Below are 14,091 nucleotides of genomic sequence, written 5' to 3'. Positions count from 1 at the left end.
GGGAAGGGTAATAAGGCCACTTCCAAACAATTTAAAGTCCATCATTCCACAGTGAGAAAGATTATTCAAAAGTGGAAAACATTCAAGACAGTTGCCAATCTTCTTAGGAGTGGACGTCCCAGCAAATTTACCCAAAGGTCAGACCGTGCAATGCTCAGAGAAATTGCAAAAAAAACAAGAGTTGCATCTCAGACTCTACAGGCCTCAGTTAGCATGTTAATGTTAGAGTTCATGACAATACAATTAGAAAAAGATTGAGTATGGTTTGTTGTGAAGGGTTGCATGGAGAAAGCCTCTCCTCTCTAAAAAGAACATGGCAGCACGGCTTAGGTTTGCAAAGTTGCATCTGAACAAACCACAAGAAAGTGTATCGCACAGCAGATGCTAATGCCAATTATTGACTATGGAGACATAGTATTCGGCTCGGCACCTCAAACCCACCTTAGCAAACTTGACACCCTCTACAATTCAATTTGTCGTTTTGTTCTCCAATGCAACTACAACACACATCACTGCGATATGCTCAAAGAACTAGATTGGTCATCACTAGAGTCTAGGCGCAAAGTTCAACTTTCCTGTCTTGCCTTTAAATTCTTCATGGGCAAGCTACCCAGCTATCTGAACAAGCTCCTCACCCCTACCACATGCAGCACTTATCACCTGAGATCAGACTCCAAAAGACTGTTCATGGTCCCAAGGCTCAACAAAGTATCCGGACGTTCCTCCTTCTCCTTCCGTGCACCCCAAAACTGGAACAACCTACCAGAGACTCTCACATCCACCACCAGTTTAAGTTCTTTCAAATCTAAGGCTGTCTCACATTTTAATCTGGTCTGTAACTGTTTCATACGCCCATAATATATATTTTCTTTAACTGTGCATTCAATGTCTTGTATATAATGTATACAATGTTCATTTATGTAACTGTATTTGTAACCATGTATTATTTGTTTTACTCTGTGCCCAGGACATACTTGAAAACGAGAGGTAACTCTCAATGTATTACTTCCTGGTAAAATATTTTATAAATAAAATAAAATAATAAAAGACTTCTGGAACAATGTCCTTTGGACAGACAGGACCAAAGTGGAGATGTTTGGCCATAATGCACAGCGCCACGTTTGGCGAAAACCAAACACAGAATATCAGCACAAACACCTCATACCAACTGTCAAGCATTGTGGTGGAGGGGTGATGATTTGGTCTTGTTTTGCAGCCACAGGACCTGGGAACCTTGCAGTCATTGAGTAGACCATACTCCTCTGTATACCAAAGTATTCTAGAGTCAAATGTGAGGCCATCTGTCTGACAGCTAAAGCTTGGCCGAAATTGGGTCATGCAACAGGACAATGATCACACCAGCACACCAGCAAATCTACAACAGAATGGCTGAAAAAGAAAAGAATCAAGGTGTTGCAATGGCCCAGTCAAGCCCAGACCTCGACCCAATTGAAATGCTTTGGCGGGACCTTAAGAGAGCTGTGCATAAACAAATGCCTGCAAACCTCAATGAACTGAAGCAACGTTGTAATGAAGAGTGGGCCAAAATTCCTCCACAACAATGTGAGAGACTGATAAAGTCATACAGAAAACGACTACTTCAAGTTATTGCTGCTAAAGGTGGTTCTACAAGCTATTGAATCATAAGGTGTATTTAGTTTTTCACACATGGCTTCTTCATTTTGGCTTTATTTTTGTTAAATAAATCATGACACAGTGTAATATGTCATGTGTTGTTCATCTGAGGTTGTATTCAACTAATTTTAAGACCTGCTAAGGAACAGATGATTGTTATTATGTCCTGATATGTAAAACCATGGAATTCAGAGGGTGTACTTTCTTTTTCCCACGTGTGTGTGTATATATGTTTCAAGTTATGGTGGGTGAAAAAGGAAACAAGAAACAATATATATATATATATATATATATATATATATATATATATGTAGAGGTATCAGTACCGTGTTAGCCGAGCTTCAATAATTTGAGTGCGGTACAATGTGGTATCTTCCATTCATTGTAACATCGCCGGAAGAAGAGATCAGTGTATCTCGAAAGCTCGCACAAATAAAAGCATTTCGTTAGCCACAGAACGGTATCATCTATTTATTTTTTGATTATATATAAATATATATATATATATATATATATATATTGTAACGGTATTCCACCCCCAATCGCAGATAGGGGCCATTACATGGTGTATGGTGCATATACCTGCTGGCAACAGGAGGGCTGAGTCGTCCGCGATGACTTGGGGATACAGAAACAGGCTTCTGGAGTTCATATCCCACATAATACTTAGCAGTGCAGCGCCTATATCTGCCATAGGATCCAGGGAAATGAGATGATCTTCCATGGTAGAACTGATTACCTCTCCCCCCCAGTTAGATCACACACCAGGCCGGAGTTATATTGCAAACAGGAATGGTTTATTACTACACACTTTGCAGTAACACAACAGGCACTCAGCAGTCTTCTGCCGGATACAGTCTCTCAGATCAGCTATCACTGAAGATGGTCCCTGGACGTCACAACAGGCCAAAGGCACCCGCAGACGTCCTTGCTCTTCCCCACTTCCCTAGCGGAGGCAGAGGTATTGGTTCACACTCACTCCTCCCCGCAGGGAAGAGCACATGGGTAGGCCCCAATCTCAGGCTCCCAGTCATGTGACCAGCCTTCCTCAGAGGAAGGAACAACCTCCAAATCTCGGGTGGTCCTGCCCTTAAGTACAGCCAGAAGGCGGGCACCCCATTGTCCCAGCAACAACAGGATGTACCACCCCCTGCTGTCACTCAAGTGCAGTACTAAAGGTGAAGGGGAAAACCCCATACCAACTACTGGCAAGCCTGTAAATACCAGGGTTTACTGCCAGCACTTCGGGTAGAATTGTAGCCAGGGGGTACCCCGCTACCGTTACGAGGACTGGTAAACAAGAGACAGCACCCAATGTTGAAAATCAAAGTGTATTAGTGATAGCAAAAATACATCCAGAAACCCAACGTTTCGGTCCTACAGAATGGGACCTTCCTCAGGGGTTTTTCTGGATGTCTTTTTACTATCACTAATACACTTTGATTTTCAACATTGAGTGCTGTCTCTTGTTTACCAGTCCTCGGAACGGTTACGTATAACTACATTCTCTATATGGGACATGCACCTGTGGCTTACCAGCACCTATTGGAGTGCCAACTGTCTTATCTGACTATATATATATATATATATATATATATATATATATATATATATATATATATATATGAATAGAGGATCACTGGCACTCCTGTAGTAATGTGGTAATGTACAGGTGATTGTACCATAGAAAAAAATAAAGCATACATTACAAAAGCAGCAAAGAGGCGACAGGACTCAACAGGAATCAATAAATGATAATTGTATTAAATAAATTTGCACATATGACCAAGGGGAACTTCCTCAGGGGGGGGTGCAAAGAACAAGTGACAGCTAGTGACATATATACCCACCACCCTAGTGACCAAGAGCACACCCACTAATTGAAAAACAACAAAAAACGGGCAAAAATGCATGTGAAAATCATAATCAGAGAGAACCAGCTTCAGCCGTGATGTAGCCCTCCTATAGGTCCCAACCCGCTCACATGACCATGTCCTGGGAAGCGTCCTCGATACCATGGTGATGCTCTGGCGCATGTGCGATGTGAATTTGCGGAGTGCTTATCGTCGTGCTCCAGGAATTCCTCTGCTGATTCCTCCGTTAATGTCTTATTGAAGTCAGGTGCCGATGTCGCTGCCCTGATCAGTCCAAATAGGAGGAACATCCACAAGCAAAGTCCGCAGTAAAGTTCTGGTGCACAACACCTGATGGGGTATGTGACAGGGTAAATAAAAGCCACCAGTTATATGCCTGGAAAACCAATGTCTAGTCTGCAGTGCAGCACTGACTAGGTTAAACTTCAGCTGGGAACCTCAGGACAATTAGTTGGATCCCAGCTGCCTAATCAAGGTGTGTTAAAACCCAGGTTGTAGACACATGGAGCTTGCTGTTGATGAGAGAGGAGTAAGCTGCTAAAGTGATTCCTGAAAACAAGGTCTGAGTAGCAAAGTAGTGAAACTGTGAACTGTCTGTCCCCTGCATAGAAAAAGGGTAGCTGCATATATATAAACTGTCTGCTAAAGAGAAACTGTTTTGTTCGGTTTGCTGAAGGAAAAGCCATTTTCGTTTGTTGCTGAAAAAGAGCTATTTTTGTTTTGTGTGCTGTATATTTTTCAAGGCAAAATAAAAGAGCCTTATCAAGAAACCCACGTGTGTAGTTGCATGTACCCTGCAACAGGGTATAATAAAACCCGCAAAGCGCACGGGTTGTCATAGCAACCAAAGTAAACAATGTGCATGCTATGGTACTGGAAATGGCAGTGGGGCCTGAAACATGGAATAAACCTGCACAGATCACGTGCAGAAACAGTTAATACACCAACCAAAAGTGAGGGCAAGTGATGTAAACGGGAAGGGAATAGGGGGGAGTAATAAAATCAATGGAAGATGCTGCACAGAGGACAAAAAATGTAAATAGCTACAAAATACAGTATAGTCAAAAAAAATGTACAATGAGTACCATGACAGCTGAAGCAACATAGTAACCCAAACAGGTACAGGGAACACAAGCAACAACGTAAAATTAATATACAGTATATATAAATATATAAACTGTAATAGGATCCTACAGAAAACATCCTAGGTTCATATCCTCATTCAGGCCTTTAGGAGCCATCGTATCCAGTTTATAAATCATTCTTCATTGTGGACATTGTGTTGGAGGGCACGGTGGGGTTACGGCTGTGCGTGGTATATTTGGTGAGGGTGTTACCTTGTTATTCCTATTATTATCTGCATGTAGTAAACTGTTATCTATACCATTGCGTGTATTCTTGTATTGGGTCCTGTGACGGGGTTATGCAACATATTTAGAAGCCCGCACAGGTGGAAGCGCTATTACCAGACGGATCAGGTACATGCCAGGCTCCCAGCAGCGGAGGTTCAGGTGTCCTGTGAATCACAGGTAAAGCACCACATGCACACACACGTAGTAGCCGTCTTGATATTTACCGCCCTCATTTGTAAATGGGTCCGTAAATGAAATAAATGTAGTTATAGTCAGTCTAACATCTCCTTTAAGATATCAGAGCATATTGTGCTCTAGGAAACCGGTGCTCAAGAGTCACTCACAGATGAGAAAATAAGGCAGAAGTTCCGCTGTATAGTAACAGAAAACCCATCAATGGGTAATAGTACTCACGACTTGGCAAATGGGCTGTTGGAGAGAGAGGGAGCGTCTGGTATAGCAAATAATTGTTGCACGCCTTACATCAGGGAGTAATCCTCGACTGGCACATCTCTCACGGCACTGTTGATGTCGAGTGTGGTATCCACGCCTCCCAAGTTGCTAAAGTCAACTCTTTAGCGGCTCTCATAACTCTGCGTTGCAGCCAGAAGTATTCAGCGTCGGAACCCTCAGACCTCTCTGCCCAAGCTGCTTGATGTCATCTCTCTCAATGGATGAAGTAAAGGTATGGTGTCTTTTAGTTGCCAAATGAACACAGCATAGTGGATCCTCTGCTTGGCGTGCTCCCTGGTATCTGCATGCAGTATGTAAACAACTCCCCAGCAGGGGACAAACCGGTGCACAGCGAAGGGATGAATGAATAATCGAGGGATTTATTTAAATAAAAAACATTGACAAAAAAGCACTGATACAGTCACTCTAACATGTTTCACACGCAGGGTGCATTATCAAAGAGTTCTTTTATCACTCTTTGATAAAGCACCCTGCGTGTGAAACATGTTAGAGTGACTGTATCAGTGCTTTTTTGTCCATGTTTTTTATTTAAATAAATCCCTCTGATTATTCATTCATCCCTTCGCTGTGCACCGGTTTGTCCCCTGCTGGGGAGTTGTTTACTTACATCTCCTTTACATACTTATATAGTTCCGAGAATGGCAGAGAAAGAAAAAATTAAATTATAGATTTTAGTGCAACTGTGACACTATTAAATATTTAAACTCAAAATCTTTATAAATAGTTAGTCTGTGAATTATAATTTCATTTTGAATGTTATGGTTTACTTTATACCATACAGTATGTTGCTGGAGCATTCTCTCTCCTCACTTCACTACACCATCTGAGCAGATGACTCTCTCTGCGACTGTGTATTCCAGAATATGTTGATTTGCAGACAGTGCTTTGATGTATACTAGTGTAGTCCCCTTTCCCCATGTAAAAGGGAAACTACCCGTGCTGCCGTACCTTTGTGGCTTACAGGAGGCCTGAACCTCCGCCGCTGAGCCCTGGGGGGGCCATGTTCATTGGTATACAGCGCCTCCATCTGAGAGAGATCCTAACGCAGTAGGATAACTTTTTACAGGAACCCACCAGTAAGGAATAAGGATACACACACTGTATGGCTAACTTATTTTTACTGGCATATAACTGATAACACTATAATATACAACACATGGCCGTACCCACACAGTACCCCCACTGTACGACCTTCACTTGGTCCACACCCCGGTGAGTGTTCCCCAACGTTATAAGGGTGCCCTGGGCACCTAACCACACAGTGTACACAAGTAAGGCCCACCTCAAAGTGTGTGAGGAGTAGCGCTACCCCTGTGTATGGCCGGTGGTGCACGTTGGTATCTTCCAGGTCTTAGGCCAGACCATTCCAAACTGCAGCTGCAGCGTGGATCCGTCGGACCACGGAGTGATCCCACGACACGATCTATGCTAATAATAATAGCATGTTCTTGTATAGCGCTGCTAGTTTTACGTAGTGCTTTACAGAGACATTTTGCAGGCACAGTCCCTGCCCCGTGGAGCTTACAATCTATGTTTTTTTAGGTGCCTGAGGCACAGGGAGATAAAGTGACTTGCCCAAGGTCACAAGGAGTCGGCACCAGGAATTGAACCAGGCTCCCCTGCTTCAAACTCTCAATGCCAGTCAGTGTCTTTACTCACTGAGCCACTTCCTCTCCCTTCCACGAAGGCGTTTGCCTCTGAGGGAGCTCCCGCTGGAGTGTGTCCCTATGAGTGTCTAAAATGGCCCATGGTCTGGTCCCAGACCGCAGGCCACAAATTGCTGCGTGGCTCTATCACTGATGAAGCAAAACTATCAGCACACAAAGGGGGTGTCCTTAACTGAAAGGGCCTTCCCTATACATGCACTGCCACTACTGCCACTACTGTGAGTCAGGAACTAGCTGGGGCCTGAAGGGGAAAGCTGGCCTAGTCCCAGGGCTAATGGCACCTGGGACACTACCTCTCCTCTGTGGTCCTCGCAGCGCGCCAAATGTATCTATCTGGTGCCTCAGAGAATCCTAAAGCCCTATTGTCTACTGCACATCGCCTGTTAGCAGCCCCACAGGCTTCTAGGACTTGTAGTCCCTTGAGAAGCCTGCCTAATGGCCACAGCAATTAATGGGGCACTGTACATGTGCATATGCTCTATCACACATGCGTGAGCATTGGCAAGATGGCGACGCCCTGTCCCAACGTCCGCTGTGGAGCTCTGGCGACCCGGTCACCCCAATGACCGCCTGCAGACCCTAACATGCCCGCATGCCGCACCGGCGGCACCCGAGCGTACCCGCAGACGTCCCCCTCATGAGGACTAGGAGGTAAGAGGGGGAGCTGGCTACATCAGCTAAAAAGTCATGAAACTGCATACTGAAGAACTCTACTCATCTGTAGAGATGGGAGAATTTTTGGGGTGGATTTAGATCAGCCGCAATAATCGGCCAGTTCCTTTGGTTTGCGGATTTCAGCGAATCAGTCTCAAAAATGGCGATCCCTGTACTGCACATTTTTTTTTTTTTTTTTTTTAACACTGACAATCCATCCGCGGATTCTACAATGCGCTGACGGATTTTAAGAATCCAATCCGTGGATTCTTAAAATCCACCAGCTGATTGTATCCAATGGCGGTTTTGCATTCATACGCGTGGATTGAAACTGTAAAAATCCGTTGGTGGATTGAAACTGTAACAATCTGTCAGAAGATTGAAACTGTAACAATCTGTCAGAGGATTAAAACTGTAACAATCTGTCAGAGGATTGAAACTGTAACAATCTGTCAGAGGATTGAAACTGTAACAATCCGTCAGAGGATTGAAACTGTAACAATGTCAGCGGATCTTACACGGCAGAACGGATTTTGAATGGCAAATTCAGAAAAATACGGGAAACGGATTTCGACTGGAACGCCCATCTCTACTCATCTGCAGTTTATCAGTATGTTACATGTAGTCACCTACAGTATACCTACTGTACAGTATAGTCACACGTATGTTTTACAGCTTGTTCAAGAGAAAATAATGCCTCCCGTTTATAGCACATTTGAATATGCAAGGAAAGCATATGAAATGGTCAGATTATATAGTCCCAAAAAAACATACATAGGCCTTTACAATTTTAATAAAATATCTTTTTATTTTCTATGGATATCGACCAGCTGAATTACAGAAGATTGGTCAGTCTTCTATGAAACCTAATGCTTTGCTGTAAGATGCAGTTGAAATTGAGAATGTAATTACAAACCAGATGAAACAACTCTAGATATATATTATTCTCCCTAGTTATTACACACCATCAGTGCAACTCAATAATGATACTCACTTTCAAAAAGCTGTCTTAACAGCTATACATGACTCTATTTTATTTATATCTTACTGATTTTTTTTCATTAGATATCATACAAAAGAATGTAAATCACATCACAAGCCTAACTCCTCCAAGGGCAAGACTTTGAAAAGTGATCAAAATCACACAAGGAGAATACAGTTAACAAAAAAAATATACCAAGGTGATAAAGATAAATAAATGATAAATTAAATGTTTCAAACCTTGCTAAAAAGAAAAGTAAAAAAAAACCCCTTCCTTAATTAAAAAAATGTGTAAGCATATTACATTGTTACTTTGTTCCCAACATATCTTGTCTGCCCCATGTGAGTAATACACAGCAAAATAATTACTTCCAGTGCATGTCCCTCCCTATTAGCCAGTCCCAGAACATGTCCAAACTGCCTTCACGTGTTATTTATTACCACGATCATACATTTCATTTTGGAAATTCTATAGCTTTGGTGTCTTGGAGGAATATTGATGCAAACACTTTTTCTATTTTGTTACTATCTAAAAACGACTTTATAACTTGAACCATAATCACATGAGAAATAGACATTTGTATTTATTCATTTCTCTACTAGATACAATATGAGACCCTGTGTAACCCCTGACGAAAACACTATATAATATATTATATTTATTTTATGTTATTTTTAAGTTAGGCTCTGGGGCGTAATAAGATCCGAAAAATAACTTGAAAGTAATTCAAACAAAAATTAGGAAAACAATATTGAAAAATGTGGAATTAAACCGCGTTGTAGGCCCTTTACGTGTTGCTTTGTAGAGTGCAAGTGTCGGTGGCTTTTCTGTAATCAGGGTGACACAGAATGAGGACTCACATGGCAATGACTCCCTTGTGTCCTTTATACATTATTTGAATAAATAAGAGAATTTGAAATTAATTGGACATGGTTGGTTGGTGACTTTTCGATGAAGTTGTGGTTCTTGGCATTCTTTTTGGCAAATTCATTTTTGTGAAACTTTCCGTGTGTGCGAATGTGCAGCATTCAGCTAGTAAGTGAATGTGCATGAATGTTTCACAAAACTCTTGCTACTGTAAGTGGCATCTTCTTTGCTGTACCGTAATACGTATATTTACATATTGACTTACCATGGTGCTGTAGATCTGAACAGTGTGTTAGAGGGTCCCCGTTTCTGATATCTTGCCGCCTTGTACGTCTATGAAGTGAATGTAAAAGGATAGATTTGGTCAACAGTTATTTGAAATAAAACATTTAAATATCAGGAAATAACTTTCAAGTCTCAGTGGACGATTGATGACTGTAACATTTATATATATTTTTATATATTTGTATTTGTTAGTCCAAATAAAAAAGGTATCACCTAATACTGAAGTATATATGTGTATATGTGTATATATATATATATATATATATATATATATATATATATATATATATATATATATATATATATATATATATATACACACACACACACACATATATACACATATATACTTCAGTATTAGGTGATACCTTTTTTATTTGGACTAACAAATACTCGCAACTGGACTAACACGGCTAATTCCGTATATATATATATGTGTGTGTGTGTTCACTGTCACACAATTCTCAAATTCTAATTGAATAGTGACCTTTTTAAGCTACCCTTTGAACAGTTGCATGAGTAATATACCTTTAGAAATGTACATAGGTACTAGAAAGCTTTCCAGCAGCCACACATTTGATAAAGAAAGATATTGACAGTTGTTATTTTTCCATTTACTGTCATTTATTAGTTTCTTATAAAGTTCTTTACACTTGTAATAGAATGTTGCAATTCGATCAATAGGTGTTTTTCAGAATACGTTTATTGGGAAGGTGTGCGGCGGCAGCGGCTTCTTCCAGAGCAATTGGAAATATTGATTTAAGCGAAATCCATGACTTTGACTGCTGACATTGTGTTCAATAAGACACAACAGCATTTCCAAGATAAAGTGCTTTTTTTTTTTTTAACCTTTCTGGAAAACCTAAGGAATTTAAAGTGGCATCATTCATTCGTGTAAGAATACAGCCCTGTGCAAAGCTACCCATTATTTGAGAACAGAAATTCTTGCTTCTTTTTGCCACATGGTTTACTCTGTAAAGCTGACAGGCTAATAATGGGGGGCGAGCTTTTTTTTACAGAAGTATTAAAAGAAGTAAGCATTAGTGGAGCAGCAATTATTGGAAGCTTTTGTGTGGTGGACAGCCCCATTCTGTTACATAACGAACATTTTTAGTGATACGTTACTAAAACCGTTGGCATGTGGCTCTTGTTTACTGTTATTTGAGGATATAGAAGAATCTAAACCAGGTTATTCCGTTTCTTTCTTTCTTTCTTCTTTTTTTTTTTGCCCCTTTCCTTTTTATGTTTCTGTTTTGTTAGTGTCCTTCCTATGTAACTAAAAATCCCTAACACAAAACTAATTCACTACCGGAAAGGAACTTCATTCATAAGAAAAGCAGCGCAAACAAAGGTCGGTTTAAATAGCAAAATGTCACTGTAGAAAATTGCTAAAGGATTTACAAAGTCAGGACACAGCAAACGGGATTAGTCTTAGAACGGAGCTGTAAATCCTTTTCTAATCATCTCACTCGGCTTCCTGTATACAAAAGTCAAGTATCCTTGGTGCAGAGACACTTCGGTGCATCAGTCATGTCAGCTGTTGCAGAGGGATAATCAGTTATTTGCTGCTGAGGATGAAAGTTATTTCACGCAGCTGAAAAGGAAGTGCTGTGTGCCTTGTATACCTTGAAGGACTAATGGCCTGGACAGGAAGTTGGAGTAGGGCAGGAAGAATGTAGGGAATTAGGGACTGCACTTAGGTAGGTAACATTCTCAGTGGCATTTACACAGGTATTGCCGGTGTAATAGGGTGGTGAAAGCCAGACTCTTTGTACAAGAACATTTAATATGTGGTTGAGGAAGTGATGCGAAGAGGAGGGATTTATTGGAAATAGCTCTTCCACCTGGAAGGATATGGCCCTATATACGTCAAATGGACTACATTACATCAATCTAGGAGGGAACCAGGACACTTAGTGAGTAGTTCAGATGATTTATTAGTAACATTTTAAATCAGTTGAGGAGGGCAGTAAAATGAGTCAGGATAAATCGAGCTATCTCTCCACTCACAAGAGATAGTGATAGTTTGCAATTCTTCAGCAGGGAACATATCCAGGGGAACAGAATGCAACTTCAATAGAAAAAAAGATCAATATCACAGGCAGGAGTAGGTTTAAGGCAGAAATAGGAGGGATTAGGAAAAGCAAGTGTAAAGGTGGTGGGCACAAGTCTATTTACAGTGGAGAAGGTCCTAATGGAACTAAACGTGGACAAGTTAATAGAGACAGATGGGATACATCTGATGATATTCAAAGCGCTTAGGAGTCTGCTGGCAACACTATTAAAGAAATATTTAACCAGTCACCATTGACAGATTTCGTTCCAGATGACTGGAGAAGCGCAAATGTAGTGGATGCAGGGAAAGTAAGAAAGAGGCAGGTAACTACAGACCAGTGAGCCTGACATCAGAAGTGGGGAATGTAATAGAAACGTTGCTGAAAGAAAGACTTCATACTGTATCAAACAAATGTGATTCCCTTTTTTTCACTGGGTGACTATTAGATTAATAGATTAACCTTAGATAGTAAAACAGTAGATGTAGTTTACAGTATATAGATTGTTTTAAGCACTTTGACACTGTCCTACATATAAGACTCAATTTGCAATACTTGGGATTAGATTATACGGTGGTTGAATAGATAAAGCATTGGTTGAAGGACAGGTGACAGAGAGTTGTGGTAAATAGAGTACATCAACAGGAGGAGTAGAGTACATCAGGGATCTGTAGTGGGACCTGTGCTCTTTAATATATGTATTAGTGACATTACAAAAGGTCTGGAGGTAAACTATGCATTTTCATAGAAGAAACCAAGATCTGCAAGAGGGTTGATACTCCTGGGAGTAAAAAAACAATGAATGGATTAGGTAGATTAGAAGAATAGTCAAGAGTGTGTCAATTACAATTGTATACCAAAAAGTGAAAAATCATGAGCAGGAGTCACAAAAATCCAAAGGCACAATACAGGATTAATTGTGCTATCATGCCAACTATTATAGAGGAAAATGATATGTGTGTCATTATTTCAGCTGTCTTAAAAGAGGGCAAGCAATGTAACAAATAGATAAGGAAAGCCAGTATGATGCTACATTGAATAAGAAAGGTGTTAGCAGCAGAGAGAGAAAAACTAAATGACTTCAATATGTACAGCTTAGAGGAGAGAAGGTAGAGGGGGGTATGGGTAAAACTTTCAAATATATAAGGCGTTTAAGCAATGTACAGGAGGGAAGCATATTTCAGAGAAAGAGAAGTGCAAAAACAAGAGGCCATGCTCTCAAACTGGAGGGTGGCAGACATAGAGGAAATGTGAAGAAGTACTTCTTTATGGAAAGGGTGGTCGTATCATGGAAAGGGTGGTGGTACTGTATCATGGAAAGCTGGTTTTACTTTATCATGGAAAGGGTGGTGGTACTGCATCATGGAAAGGGTGGTGGTACTGTATCATGGAAAGGGTGGTGGTACAGTATCAAGGAAAGGGTGGAAGTACTGTATCATGGAAAGGGTGGTGGTACATTATCATGGAAAGGCTGGTGGTACTATATCGTGGAAATGGTGGTGGTACCGTATCATGGAAAGGGTGGTGGTACAGTATCATGGAAAGGGTGGTGGTTCCGTATCATGGAAAGGGTGGTTATACAGTATCATGGAATAGTCTCCCAACAGAGGTGATAGAGGCTAATACAGTAAGGGAATTACAAAATAATTGGGATAGACATACGGCCACCATAAATATAAAAGCCAAATAGGCAGATAGTGTCGGAGGTACAGAAGGTGGGAACATGGGCAGTCTATAGGGGCCACGTGGTTCTTATCAGATATCAAATTATAATGTTTCCATGTTATTTCACAGATTATATGGGGGGGGAAATCTCATTAATATTTGATTCTAACGTTGTATAGAGGTGATCCATTTTTTCCAGGGGATTGTAATGTGAGAAGTGATATAATTTAATATGGAACATCACTCATCTTATCTTTTGAACTTTATTAAGAATGAGAATTCCTCAGTTGCCAAGAACACTTTAGGAAGACATGAGGGGTAACCTGTACCTAGAATAAAGACTCAGGTTATTTAAATTAGTTGTCTGGTATAATACTGGTTCGAGCACAACAGGACCCATACATTATACACTGACCCTGATATATTGTAGGCATGTTGCCTTTTGTTTTTATCACTTTAATCAGAAATTCCACAAACCAGTGCCCCCTATTTATAGAGGTCTATTTATAGAATTACTTAGGATATCAAACAAATGTCACATTTGAAAATTAAGTCAACAGACGGGCTTATGAAACATGACCC

At 40.7% G+C, this 14,091-nt stretch overlaps 1 protein-coding gene across 3 annotated transcripts in view; it reads right to left on the bottom strand.

The window, feature by feature from the left end:
* SEMA3A (semaphorin 3A) overlaps window positions 1–14,091 on the bottom strand; it is a 280,469-nt gene that overhangs the window by 17,795 nt on the left and 248,583 nt on the right. For all 3 annotated transcript variants that reach the window (XM_075599556.1, XM_075599555.1, XM_075599554.1), the window contains exon 15: window positions 9,771–9,838. In XM_075599556.1, the coding sequence (XP_075455671.1) occupies window positions 9,771–9,838 (68 nt within the window). The remainder of the gene's footprint in view (window positions 1–9,770; window positions 9,839–14,091) is intronic.

Source organism: Ascaphus truei, chromosome 5, assembly GCF_040206685.1.
Source record: "Ascaphus truei isolate aAscTru1 chromosome 5, aAscTru1.hap1, whole genome shotgun sequence".
Lineage (NCBI taxonomy): Eukaryota > Metazoa > Chordata > Amphibia > Anura > Ascaphidae > Ascaphus > Ascaphus truei.
The sequence above is the reverse complement of the archived record's forward strand: the minus strand, read 5'-3'. Positions and strand labels throughout refer to the sequence as shown.